Here is a 13,943-nt window from a genome sequence, read left to right on the forward strand (position 1 = left end):
ATCAAACCTTTAAAGAATTTCAGCTTTGTGTCTATTTATCCATTTATTTATTCACCCATCCTTTTTATGTTTAGTGATTATAGTTTAAAACCAGTAAAGCAGACTGGGACTGATGGTCTACATGCTGGTTTCTTCTGTGAACCTGAAGGCATCAGAAAGTCTGCGGCTATAAAACAGGGAGCGAGAGAGACGGACACATTTGATCCATCTCTACATCTCTCTCTGTGTCTCTCTCTCCGTCCAGGACGGCTTCAGCGACCGTCTGAGCGTTTCCTCCCTCAACGTCGGAGATCCAGACGGCTCCATCCAGGACGAAGCGGAGTACGGGGAGACGGAGCAGCTCGGCGTCTCCCCTCAGAAGAACGGTCCCTCCTGTCCCCACAGGAGTCCCGTCCACAGCCGGGTGGAAAGTCCCACTGCAGGACGCAGCCTGGGCAGACCCACGTCTCTTCCTCCTGGTGAGAACTTCCTCTACCTCCATCTGGATGCTGATCCGAAATGAAAACGGACCCAGACCCTGACAGGTTGTCCCGTGTTTCCAGGTTGTCCTCTGTCTCTGCCCGGGTTCTCTCTGCCGGACAAGTCCGACCTCGGATCGTCACGCTGCACCAGCAACACCAGCATCTTCAACAACTACGCTATGGAGGTAAAACACATAACGACCAGAGGAGGCAGAAACTACAGTGAGAGTAGAAATAAAACATATTTTTGCTCAAGTAAAAGTATCCAAGAAATTATTCAGCTAAGAGTAAAAACATATTTGATCAAAGTCTATTCAAGTGCAGAGTAATTGATCAAAGTATCAATCATTTAATATTTAAAGATTACATCATCAGATTGATAAACAAGGTTAAGTGGAAAGTTTGGTATTTTAAGGACCAAAATGACAATAATTCATACAAGTAACACAATCTGACAAAAGAAAATGTTTTCCAATCAGTTTCTTTTGATAAAAAAAAAAACTTCTGAAACTTTAACAAAAACTTCAGGTCTGCGTCTGGTGAATGTTTGGTTAAAACATGTTTGTTTTTCATTCAGTGGGTAGAAAATCCAGAAACATTACTCAAGTTAGACTAGAAATACTTCATAATAAGATTACTGCAGTAAAGGTAGAAAGTACAGCGTAGTTAAAAATACTTCTAAACTATTTATTTTCTCTCTCTGCAGCTGCTGATCTCCAGCTGCTCTCGCTGTAAAACCTGCGACTGCCTGGTTTACGACGAGGAGATCATGGCTGGATGGACGGCCGACGACTCCAACCTCAACACCACCTGCCCCTTCTGCGGAAACCCCTTCCTGCCGTTCCTCAACGTGGAGATCCGGGACATGAGAGGACCCGGGAGGTGAACACTTACTAGCAGGGATCCTTCCCCTCTTTCTGTCAAAATTACATCGTTTTCCAGACTCCAAGTTTCCGTTTTAGAATGAATAGAAAAGTTTACTTTGAATTTATGACCATAAACAGAAGTGGGGAAGGCAGGAGTGGAGAACTGACAGAGGTTGGGAAGAAGGAAGAAAGAAAGTAAAGAAATAAGATGAGGTGGAGTAAGGAAGTGGGATGGAAGTGAAGTAAAGAAGCATAAATAAAAAGAAGGAAGGTTGAAAAGAGAGGAAAGAAGTGGAAAATGTTGGACTGTATTTGTTTTAAAGGTTAATTGTTGACAATTTTTCCAAATCAAGTATTAAGTGAAGATTTTCAACATTTAATGATAAAATCTACCAGAATATTCACTGTTATGCAGTTTTATCCTGATCATTTAGATGTAAAGGATGAGCCCATGCGGTCTGTCCTGTTTCAGGCTCTTCCTGAAGGGCAGCCCGTCCATGGATGACGCCATGACCTCATCGTACTCCGCCTCCACGGGTCTGGACACGGGGACGTCCACGTTGTCCACGCCGTGTCCCACCACAGCCGTGTTCCCTCCCTCACCCACAGCAGCCGCAAAGGAAACTCCTGGGAGGTACATCCCTGATTCATCCACGTATTTATGCTTAAACTAAATATTTTCAAACTTCAAGTTAAATCCAAAAAAAGCAGTTACACCTGAAACCAAATCAGACTTTAAAACATCAACAGATTTTTACGAAACATAACTAGAAAAGCACAAAGAAACAAGGTGCTTAAAAACAAAGAAAATCCCTCACATATCAAAGCATTTTTAGTTTAAACCTATAATTCAAAATTCACATTTTGCGTGTTTTTATTCTTCCATTTGGGTTTCAACTGCTTCTACAAACAACCCAATGCTTAAAAAAACATTTGGTAATGAGTTCATGTTTTCTGGCGTCTGGAAAATGAACTGTTTCAAAAACCTCCTGATTATTTAGTCACAGTACATGGGGACTGTGTTGTTACCTAGCAATGCCAGCCAATCACAGCCCGTTACCTAGCAACGGTTAACCCTACAATGGCTGCTGGAAAAGACAACAGTTTTGTTGTTGATTTACCATCCAGAAACCACTTGCTGCATTCTTGTTGATTGTTCATAAGGCTCCACTAATGCTTTTCAAAGATGTAAGGTTATATAATTACGCATCTGTTGGCAGCCATTTTCCTTGTTCATGTGTAAACGTTGGGTTGGGGGGCGTGGCCAGCAGCAGATTATTTGGGTTTAAAGGGACAAAATATACAGAACTGTTCAAACTGAACTCTCATTATCTAAGAATGATTCTGAGTGAAAAATGTGATGAATATGTTTTGAATAGGCCACAGACTTGACCTAACCTGTTCAAGGATCTATATTAGATCACCTTTAAACCAGTGGACTCATGCTGGCTGTTGCAGTGTTGATTTTTTCTGGATTTGATGCGTCTCCTCAGGACTTGGCCCAGCAGGGCTCAAGGCATCAACATCCCCACAGAGCGCCGCCAGGGGGCGCTGTCCTCCGGCGGACCCATGACCCGCAGTGTCAGCGCCTTCGGCCCCATGGAGGAAGAGTCTCAGCTCAGCCACCACCTGCCGACGTCCGGCAGCCTGCCGAGCCATCTGAACGAAGCCGCGGTGCGTCTCAACGCCGACAGGAAACAGAAATGATACGAGACAGAAAGGCAAGACTGAAACGGTTTAGACGTGAGCAGATCGGGGTCAGAGGATGCTGGGAGCAGGAAAAGAGTTTCATCAGTGTACACTGCAAAAACAGAAAATATTATCATGCATTTTTGGTATAGTTTCTAACACTTAGAATAAGACAAAACCAACATACAAGTAACTTTCAAGTTAATTTCTTAATATTGATGAAAAAGTTCTAGTTCTTTCTCTAGTTACTTCAGTTCTAACATTTTTTCCTCAACATGAAAGTGAAACATTCACTTTCATGTTGAAAGTGAAACATGAGGAATCTGGCAGTAGAACTACAACTTTATGATGTAAAGCACTTTGAACTGCCTTGTGGCTGAAATGTTTCCATACAAATAAACTTGATTGTTGATTAATTGCATAATAATGCGAGAACAGATTCTCAATAAACCTTAAATTCTAGGAGACATTTAACACTTTAACTGGAAGACATTTAAAATATCCAAAGCAAATAAACAAAACAACAGAACAGAAACAACAAATAAAATGAATTATGGAGATTAACCTTCAAAAAGAGGCTGGTGGAGACTAAAGCACCAAACCAAAGACTTTTGTCATCCAGGTTTTGGTAGAAAGAGAGAAATAAAAAACAATGTAAATGGGAATTAGCAGAGCTGTACTTAAGAGTAGCACCACTTCAGCATATTTTTACTCAAGTAAAAGTAAAAAAGCATTTGGTAAAAAGTCTACTCAAGTACCGAGTAACTGATCAAATTATCAGTCATTTAATATTTAGAAATTACATCATCATAGAGACCAAATTATAAAGTTAAGTGGAAATGTTGGTCCATGCGATATTGCAGAGTCGCGTCAGGGCAGTTCCCCTGGATTGGCAGACTGGGGTGGTGGTCCCCCTGTTCAAAAAGGGGGACCGGAGGGTGTGCTCCAATTATAGAGGGGTCACACTCTTAAGCCTCCCTGGCAAGGTCTATTCAGGGGTCCTGGAGAGGAGGGTCCGTCGGATAGTCGAACCTCGGATTCAGGAAGAGCAGTGTGGTTTTCGTCCTGGTCGTGGAACACTGGACCAGCTCTACACCCTCAGCAGGGTCCTGGAGGGTGCATGGGAGTTCGCCCAACCAGTCTACATGTGTTTTGTGGACTTGGAGAAGGCGTTCGACCGTGTCCCTCGGGGAGCCCTGTGGGGGGTTCTCCGGGAGTATGGGGTACCGGGCCCTTTGATACGGGCTGTCAGGTCCCTGTATGACTGGTGTCAGAGTCTGGTCCGCATTGCCGGCAGTAAGTCGGGCTCGTTTCCGGTGAGAGTTGGACTCCGCCAGGGCTGCCCTTTGTCACCGATTCTGTTCATCACTTTCATGGACAGAATTTCTAGGCGCAGCCAAGGTGTTGAGGGGATCCGATTTGGTGGCCTTAGGATCTCATCTCTGCTTTTCGCAGACGATGTGGTCCTTTTGGCTTCATCAGATCGTGATCTGCAGCTCTCGCTGGAGCGGTTCGCAGCCGAGTGTGAAGCGGCCGGGATGGGGATCAGTGCCTCCAAATCCGAGGCCATGGTCTTGAGCCGGAAAAGGGTAGAGTGCCTTCTCCGGGTCAGGGGGGGTGTCCTGCCCCAAGTGGAGGAGTTCAAGTATCTCGGGATCTTGTTCACGAATGGGGGAAGAAGGGAGCGGGAGATCGACAGGCGGATTGGCGCAGCGTCTGCTGTCAAGCGGGTGCTGTACCGGTCCGTCGTGGTGAAGAGAGAGCTGAGCCGAAAAGCGAAGCTCTCGATTTACCGGTCGATCTACGTTCCCACCCTCATCTATGGTCATGAGCTTTGGGTCATGACCGAAAGAACGAGATCGCGGATACAAGCGGCCGAAATGGGTTTTCTCCGTAGGGTGGCTGGGCTCTCCCTTAGAGATAGGGTGAGAAGCTCAGTCATCCGGGAGGGACTCAGAGTAGAGCTGCTGCTCCTTCACATCGAGAGGAGCCAGTTGAGGTGGCTCGGGCATCTGGTCAGGATGCCTCCTGGACGCCTCCCTGGTGAGGTGTTCCGGGCACGTCCCACCGGGAGGAGGCCCCGGGGAAGACCCAGGACACGCTGGAGAGACTATGTCTCTCGGCTGGCCTGGGAACGCCTCGGGATTCCCCCGGAAGAGCTAGAAGAAGTGGCTGGGGAGAGGGAAGTCTGGGCCTCCCTTCTGAAGCTGCTACCCCCGCGACCCGACCTCGGATAAGCGGAAGAAGATGGATGGATGGATGGATGGAAATGTTGGTATTTTAAGGACAAAAATGACAAAAATTCATATAAATAACAAAAAATAAGAGAATCAAGCAAAATATTTTTTTTTTCAAATCAGTTTCTTTCGATAAAAAAAAACTTCTCAAACTTTAACAAAACTGCAGGTGTGTCTGTGTCTGGTGATTTTTTGGTAAAAACATGTTTGTTTTTCATTCAGTAGGTAGAAAATCCAGAAATTTTACTCAAGTAAAAGTGGAAAGTACAGCGTAGTAAAAATAATCCTACAAGCAATTTTTTTTCCAAAACGTTACGCAAGTAAAAGTAATCAGGTAAATGTAACTAGTTACTACCCGCCTCAGGATATTATTGGGTTTGTTTTAATTTATCATTCGATTAATTGATTAATTGCTTATTGCGATGAATCCCTGTAAATCCGTCACCAGGACCCGCTCAGCATGGACTGGCAGCTCCACAACCCGGAGCCCGTGACGGTGCCGTACCTGAGCCCGCTGGTTCTGTGGAAGGAGCTGGAGAGTCTGCTGGAGAACGAGGGCGACCCGGTGATCGCCGAGGCCGACATGGTGGACCACCACCCCATCATCTACTGGAACCTGCTGTGGTATTTCCGCCGGCTGGACCTGCCCAGCAACCTGCCGGGCCTCATCCTCACCTCTGAGCACTGCAACAGAGACTCCCAGGTCCAAAACGTTTCCTCGCCTCCGTTTGGCTCCCAAAGACCCAGACGAGAGAGTAAAGGAGTGTTTTTGTCCGTCGTCAGGTCCCTCGTCACTGGATGTCCGAGGACAGTAAACATGTTCTGATCCAGATCCTATGGGACAACCTGAAGCTGCATCAGGACCCGGTCCAGCCTCTGTACATCCTCTGGAACACATACAGTGAGTCACGACGCCAACAGGGACTTCTTTGAGTCAATAAGAAACTTCTCCCTGGATGTGGGGCAACCAGAGGAGGGCAGAGAAATCATACTCAAATAAGAGAAGAAGAAATAATTCAACATATTTTTACTCAAGTAAAAGTAAAAAAGTATTTGGTAAAAAGTCTACTGAAGTACTGAGTAACTGATCAAATGATCAATCATTTAATATTTAAAAATTACATCATCAGACAAACCAAAATAGAAAGTTAAGTGGAAATTTTTGGTATTTTAAAGATGGAAATGACAATAATTCATATAAGTAACAAAAATAACAAAATTAAAACAAATATTTGGCCCGTTTTGCTAAATGTCTACATTCTCCCACTAGCTCAGGTTATAACAAGAAATACGATTAGCTACCATAACTACGCAGACAATCCACATCCCGGCACCGAACAGATGCTTAGAACAATGCATGAATGAGCCACAACTTTCTCCAGCTGAACAGAAACAAAATTCTGGTTATTATCTTTGGACCTAAAGAGGAAAGATCCAGAGTCGACGCACAGCTTCAGTTATTACAGCTGGAAACTAGAAATCAGGATGAACTCTGACCTGAACCTTCAGAGCCAGATAAAGATTGTTACAAAGTCGGCCTTCTATCATCATCCATGAGTTTATCTTTAGTCGCATTGATTACTGCAACAGTGTCTTCACAGAGAATAGACTTTAAATCACTGAATGGCTTAGCACCACAATACATTAAAGATCTGTTGCTGTTGTCATAGCAACCTTTCATACCGCTCAGGTCTTCTGGTTCCGGTTCTGCTCTGCATCCCCAGAACCAGAACCAAACAAGGAGAAGCAGCATTCAGCTTCTATGCATCACAAATCTGGAACAAACTTCCAGAAAAATGAAAAACAGCTGAAACACTGACTTCCTTTAAATGTAGACTAAAAACCCACCTGGTTAGAGTTGCTATTGATTCATAATAACTGGAAAATTAATCAACATAAGTGAATATTTTTATGATGGCATTTGACAAAATGTAATGTTTATTTCTTGTTTCATGATTTTGTAAAGCACTGCTTTGTTGCTGGAACGTGCTACACAAATAAACCTGACGTGACTCTAATCCTGAACAGAACCTGGATCCAGTTGGTAGAACGATTTCTGGAACATTTCTTCTGAAACTTTGGCAAATAAAGATTTAAACAAGAGTGGAGAAATTAACGGAGGAAGCGCTGCAGTGGCCGCCAGTTAATCCTGCTCTCTTCTCTCCTTCCAGGGCTTAATTGCACTCTGTTGTTAGAGAGTGAGTTCTCCTGCTCGTCCTCTGCTCTGCTCTGTGTGCTTTGCTCCATGCGCTGCTGTGTTTTCTGTGCAGACTCGGCCTCTTCCTGTCGTAGTTTCAGTGTTTTGATGGTGAACCTTATTCCCGCTTCCTGCTTCTGTTTGCATCTCCTGTGACTGTCCGCTTCATTCGTCTCGTCGTTTTTCTGCAGCAGCATAACGAAGGAAGTCACTGTTGGTCTTTAGTGGGTTTTTAATGGGACGCTGGCTGATGTTTCATTCATTTTTCTGATTTAAAATGCAGTAAATTGGATGTTGACGGTTACATTTTTTGTAATTTTGTCAAAGTGCAGACAAAACTTTTCATTGGGTTTTCATGTTGCAGTCCAGACGTTTGTAACCGGTAACCCTTTCCACTTTCCACAATGGCTCTTAACTTTGGATAAAATAATACAGAACCAACCAACCCTTTTAAGATATTGCAGATATTACACAATATTTTGTGTTATTTATAGCAATAGCAACAGAAGTTACATAATATACTTGTTTTGGGAAATTCTTAGGAAACTTGATGTCACTGCAGTCAAAGTTGCAAAATATTTAATCATATTTTCATATGTATTTATACTGTAATAGACCCAAAAGTAGACAAAATAGTATAAATAACTATTCTGACATTAGTATGCATTTATAGTTGCGATAAATCCAAAAATAGTTTAAAATCACAATTAATGCATGGCTAATGGATATAACAAAGCTGTTTTTCTACTTCTTGTGGAATAATTACAATAAATTTCCACAACAGAAGGACACTTACAACTATAAGAAATAATTTTGTCATTATCTTGATTTTATTTGTTTTTCTTCTTATAAATAGAAACGTTGTGGAATATTTTTTTCCTTCTATATTTTAGAAACCTACAAATTTAAGTTATTTAAATTACGGTCATATGATAGAGAATCATCAGAAATTAGACGTTTTCTTTTTTCCAAAAGCTCCAATAACATTTGTGGTTCTAAAGTTTTATTTAGCTGAACTGAGAGTAAAAATGGTTTGCAAAGGTTGCAGACCTCTTTCACAAACAAACACACACAGGAAACATGTATGAATCAATCAATTTGCACGCAATTAATCAATTTACAATTATTTTGTCAATTAGTTATCAGGATAAAATTAGTTCCAATCGTTTAATTACGGTAATAACTTCCGTTTGACCTACTTTCAGTGTTGTAGTTTGGCCGCCATCCAGCAGAGGGCGCCGCTGGTCATCTTCATTAGTGGAGCCGTCGATACAGAAATTAAAGATGGCGGTGAATTATCATAACGGAGAAGATAAGCGGTCCAAACAGAATCCGGTGTGGGATGACGAATGTTCTGTTTAGAAATATAACCACTCGACTCCACAGTATCCTTAAGTTTAATCTTAATAGAGTTAAGACAGTTAATAGAGAGTTGCGTCAATTTCTCAACAAAAAATTACCGATTTCATATGAAGATGAGAATGCGCTGGAAGAGATGATGTAAAAAGAAAAATAACTGACATGATAAAAAGTAAAAAACAAAACATAAATAAAAAAAAAGACATGACACTGTGAATCTTTCAGTCAGGTTTCCCGAGGCAAAATCACACCGGAAGTAAAGATACATTGCTTCGAGTCAAATAACGTTATGACGTCTTCGTATGAAATTGACGTAACTGTGAAAAGGGTCTATTAGCTAGAAGGGATAAAGCAGAAAAACTATCATTATATAAAAAACAAAAGACATGATGCCGATAAGCACGGTTGAGTCTAAGGGCTGTGTAAGTTTAATAATGTGAGAAAAACACAATTTTTTATTTACTCAAAACAAATATATTGAAGGGCTTTGGGAAAAAGTCTACTTCAGTAACTGATCAAATTGTTAATCATTTGATATTTTAAAATTACATCATCATCCATCCATCCATCTTCTTCCGCTTATCCGAGGTCGGGTCGCGGGGGTAGCAGCTTCAGAAGGGAGGCCCAGACTTCCCTTTCCCCGGCCACTTGTTCCAGCTCCTCCGGGGGAATCCCGAGGCGTTCCCAGGCCAGCCGAGAGACATAGTCCCTCCAGCGTGTCCTGGGTCTTCCCCGGGGCCTCCTCATCAATCGGACCAAAATATAAAGTTATGTGGAATTTTTGGCTGCGACAGACTGGCAACCTGTCCAGGCTGAGTCAGGGTTAGGTTAGGGTCAGGGTTAGGGTAGGGTCAGGGTTAGGGTAGGGTCAGGGTCAGGGTTAGGGTCAGGGTCAGGGTTAGGTGAATCCCGCCTCCCGCCCTGAACGTTAGCTGGAGAGACACCAGCAACCCTCCCGACTCCTCTAAGGGACATGGCTTACAGAAAATGGATGGATGGAAAGTTTGGAGAAATTATGGATGAAAATGACAATAATTAATATAAGTAACAAAAAATAACAAAATCAGGCAAAGGAAAAATTTTCCGAATTGGTTTCTATCAATAAAAACTGATGAAGCTTTAACAGAGCTGCTGGTGTGTGTCTGTGTCTGGTGAATGTTTGGTTAAAATATGTTTGTTTTTCAGAAATTTTACTCAAGTAAGAGTAGAAATACTTCAAAATAAAATTACTTTAGTAAAAGTAAAATGTACAACGTAGTAAAAAAAATTTATTTTTCAAAAATGTTCCTCAAATGTAATTGAGTAAATGTAACTAGTTACTACAGCAAGAAGCTCCTGATCTCTCTTTTTTCTCTCTCTCTGTCTGTCTCTGTGTAGACGTGGGCTACCCTCTGTCCCGGCCGGTCCCGGATGAGGAGAAGCCTCTGACGGACGAGCTGCTGCAGGGCGTGGTGCGCAGCATCCAGAGAAACGACGTCGGCCGGCCGATGGCGCAGCTGCTGCAGCTGCTGGACCGGATGCTGGGGGTCAAACGCCAAAGGTCACTGTCAGGCAAACCGCTGGACTCCAGTGATGCTGTAACGTTATGAATGATGGGTTTTGTTTTGGTTTGTCAGGAGTTTGTACAGAGACATCCTCTTCCTGTCCCTGGTGGCGCTGGGAAAAGATAACATCGATATCGGTGAGTCAGAGTTTAACCTTCAGTTTGTTTCAGTTTCTGAGCTAAATATTAAATTTATCATGTTTTTGATGGACTCATTAACTGATCCAGATTCTCTGGGCAAAGAGCCAATAATCAATAGTTGGAATTCACCAATCGATTTATGATCAAAACAATGCAATAAAAGATCTGATTAAATTATTAAAATGGAATCCATCAAAAACCCAAACAGTATTCAATTATTGATATTTAATTTCATCTAATTTCATCTATCAATCTGTTCATCCAACCATCCATCCATTCATTCATTCATTCATTCATCCAACCAACCAACCATCCATCCATCCATCCATTCATTCATTACTAATTTAATTATTTTTCCTGTCAGACGCCTTCGATCGTGAGTACAAGCTGGCGTACGACCGCCTGCTGCCCCCGCTGGTCAGGCTGACCCATAACTGTGACCGTCCTCCGGGCGCCGGCGTCATGGAGTGCCGCCGGACGTTCGGAGAGCCTTACCTGTGAGTCGCTCACCTTCACCTCCTCCTCCTCACCGCTTCACCTCCAGCTCAGGAACCCGCAGCAGGACTGGACCGTTGCCGTGGTAACCCTCGGCTTCGTCCAGCACCTCGCCTTGTTTCTGTTGAAATCCAACCAAAATACACAGAAAAAAAAACCCCTGTAAATAAGCGCCGGTTTTTAATCCAGCATTTATATTGTGTAATCATAAATCACATGGAGACTAACTGCAGCAATATTTTAACTTGAATTCTATTTGTACAAAGTTAGCTTTATTTATTGCATCCTGTTGCAACTCACCGCTCTCGCCTGCAGACTGAAGGAAACCCGCTTCGTGTTGCATCAAAACAGCAAAAAAGAAAAGTAACTAAAAGCCGTGTTTGTTCACCAAGCAGCTGTTTTAAAAACGATTTCATGCCTAACATCGACATAGATGTTTCATTCAGTGACTTCTCTGTTTTATTCAGAAGAGACCTAGCAAACCGGCTGCTTGACTCGATGAGAGAGGAGCAATAAATCTAGATTTTACTTTCATATACAACTTGAAATGTTCCCATAATAACCAGATGATGTTTCTGTTTGGTTTGTTTTAAAACCTTTTTTGTCAGTCACCTTCTGAACGGAGCGTCATCATCAGGACTCCTCTGGTTTTTCTGGTTTTCAAAGTTCTCAAGTCCAGAGTTTAAATATAAAACCTGGAAGTACAACACAGACATTGTGACACACTGCAAAAACTAAATATTACCAAATATTTTTGTCTTGTTTTTATTGCAAAAATCTTATTATACTTGAAATGAGAGAAAACTACCTTAAAAGAAGCTTTTAAGTAAAACATAAGAGTTTATTTTATATTGGAAAAATGTAATAAGTGAAATAATGGCAGTGAAACTTGAACTTTTTCATGATTAAGTAATAATTTCCTGAAAACAGGCTCCAATATCTTGTTAAAAAGTTACTTGTAAATTAGTTTTGTCTTATTTCAAGTGTACTAAAAAATTTGCACTAAATAATACTTGGTAAGTTTTTGTGTTTTTGCAGATAGAGCAGAAATGCGTAAAATATGAAAATACTCCAGATGTTACCCAGTTTTTGTAGACTGTAGGTTAAAATACAGTTTATTTTTAAAATCACTTAAAATTTTATTTTGGTCAAAACTACTTTCTAAAAGCTCAACAAACTCTTGATATTCATCAAGAGTTAATTATTAAAATTTGCATCCAAATTGTAAATTCTCAAAGAATATGTTGCTCTACAGTTATATTTCCAATATTTTCAGTCATTTTCACAAAAAGTTTAACTTGACTGACACTAAAATTCACATCTGAAATTAAATATCCAGATTTTTTTTATTTAAGGCTGCTTTAATTCTTTACGTGGAATTAAAATGTTCTTAAAATCCTTTCAATGTTTAATTTAATTTTCAAATATTTTTTAAAAGATTGAATACTGCAAAAATAAAAAATCAGATTATTTTGTCCATCTTCTAGTGCAAATATCTTCACACACTTGAAATAAGACAAAAAGAAATTACAACAAACTTTTCAGAAAAATATAGGCAATAATTCCTTATTGATTAAAGAAGTATTAGTTGCATTGACAGATTATTTCATTTAAAAAATGTCATGTTATAAGTGAAATAATCTACCAGTGGAACTTCCTTTATTTCATATTAAGGAATTATTGAGTTAAATCAATCTGAAAAGTTGGCTGTAAGTTAGTTTTTGTCTTATTCCAAGTGTTGTAAGATAGTTACACTAGAAACCGGATCAAAGACACTTTGTAATATTTGTTTTTACAGTGAATGAAGTCAAACTTTTTCAGGTTTTTCTCATCAGATTTTTCTAGATTGTGTGAGATCTTTGCTCATATTTAGAGAAAAAAACTAATTTTCTCTAAATTTCCGGTCGTCGTTGCTAGAAAACATGAAATTTGCTCAAAATCTATCAATGGCTAAAAAATAAAGATCACTGCTAAGGCACGATGTTTAAATATTTCTGATACAGAACTTTCCTGATATTTTTACTTTAATGAAGTTGTAAACTAAATGAGATTCTGTTGGGAAGAACCAAACGAACTGGACAGAACTTGATTCTAACACCTTATCAGTGTTTTTATTTTATCTTATGTTTGTTAATGAACGGTACCGGTCCCAGTTCTGGACCTGGAGTCACATAAATGTTTGTTTGTGGATTTGGTTGAAGGAGGACTCCCGAGTTTAAGCTTGAGGGTTTCATGAACGTCGACCAAATGTTGCGGAAGAGACCAAAACTGGAAAAAATGAACAAGTTGCACTTTAAACCTACCAGAAAACAAATACCTGACGAACCGGGATTTCTGCTGCTTGAAAAAGAAAAGTTTTTCCAGAACCAAGTCAATAAATGTTTTGTTTGTAAAACAAAGAATTAAAAAATCACATTTTCTAGCAGCAGGTTCTTTTACCGGTGTAGAAGGTTGTGTGCAGCTACTGGAACTGTAAATAAAACCATTTAACACTCACTGTTGACTTGTCTTTATTTTTTTAAAGTAGAAGAATTACCACTGAATATTAACATAATTGGTGAATCTTTTAGGAATTAAAATGTTTTTTTTTCTCAATTATTTTACTGATACAAGATTCTATTTTAACAAGAAAATTATAACTTTAAGAATTAAATCTAATTTATGCTAAAATTTCAAAATAAAAAACTCTGGCTTTAAATTTATCAGTCACTCTTTAATGCGAAATGCAGTAAAAAAAAAAAAATTCAGGCAAATCAAACCTTCATAAAATAATAGCCTTTTTTATTTATTTTTTTGTTTACCAAAAAAAAAAAAATGTCCTATTTATTTTTTTTAATCACGTTTGGTAAAAAATAACGTAGGCCATTATTTCAGGAAGGTGATGATATTTAACGCTCAGTGCAAAAAGTAAAAACTCAGCTCATTGCTACCTAATGTTTTATTGATATCTATTCA

General features: G+C 40.3%; 1 protein-coding gene across 6 annotated transcripts in view; it reads left to right on the plus strand.

The window, feature by feature from the left end:
- The window catches only part of LOC116719060 (C-myc promoter-binding protein-like), a 71,375-nt gene extending 57,891 nt beyond the window's left edge, over positions 1–13,484 (plus strand). For 4 of the 6 annotated variants that reach the window (XM_032561414.1, XM_032561417.1, XM_032561416.1 and 1 more), the window contains 11 exons: positions 245–458; positions 543–646; positions 1,168–1,343; positions 1,800–1,961; positions 2,821–3,001; positions 5,702–5,956; positions 6,037–6,154; positions 7,425–7,451; positions 10,187–10,349; positions 10,426–10,490; positions 10,858–13,484. In XM_032561414.1, the coding sequence (XP_032417305.1) occupies positions 245–458; positions 543–646; positions 1,168–1,343; positions 1,800–1,961; positions 2,821–3,001; positions 5,702–5,956; positions 6,037–6,154; positions 7,425–7,451; positions 10,187–10,349; positions 10,426–10,490; positions 10,858–10,994 (1,602 nt within the window). In that variant the 3' untranslated portion in view covers positions 10,995–13,484. The remainder of the gene's footprint in view (positions 1–244; positions 459–542; positions 647–1,167; positions 1,344–1,799; positions 1,962–2,820; positions 3,002–5,701; positions 5,957–6,036; positions 6,155–7,424; positions 7,452–10,186; positions 10,350–10,425; positions 10,491–10,857) is intronic. The other 2 variants (XM_032561415.1, XM_032561419.1) reach the window with 1 other exon arrangement.
- The last annotated feature ends 459 nt before the right edge of the window (positions 13,485–13,943 follow it).

Source organism: Xiphophorus hellerii, chromosome 4, assembly GCF_003331165.1.
Source record: "Xiphophorus hellerii strain 12219 chromosome 4, Xiphophorus_hellerii-4.1, whole genome shotgun sequence".
Lineage (NCBI taxonomy): Eukaryota > Metazoa > Chordata > Actinopteri > Cyprinodontiformes > Poeciliidae > Xiphophorus > Xiphophorus hellerii.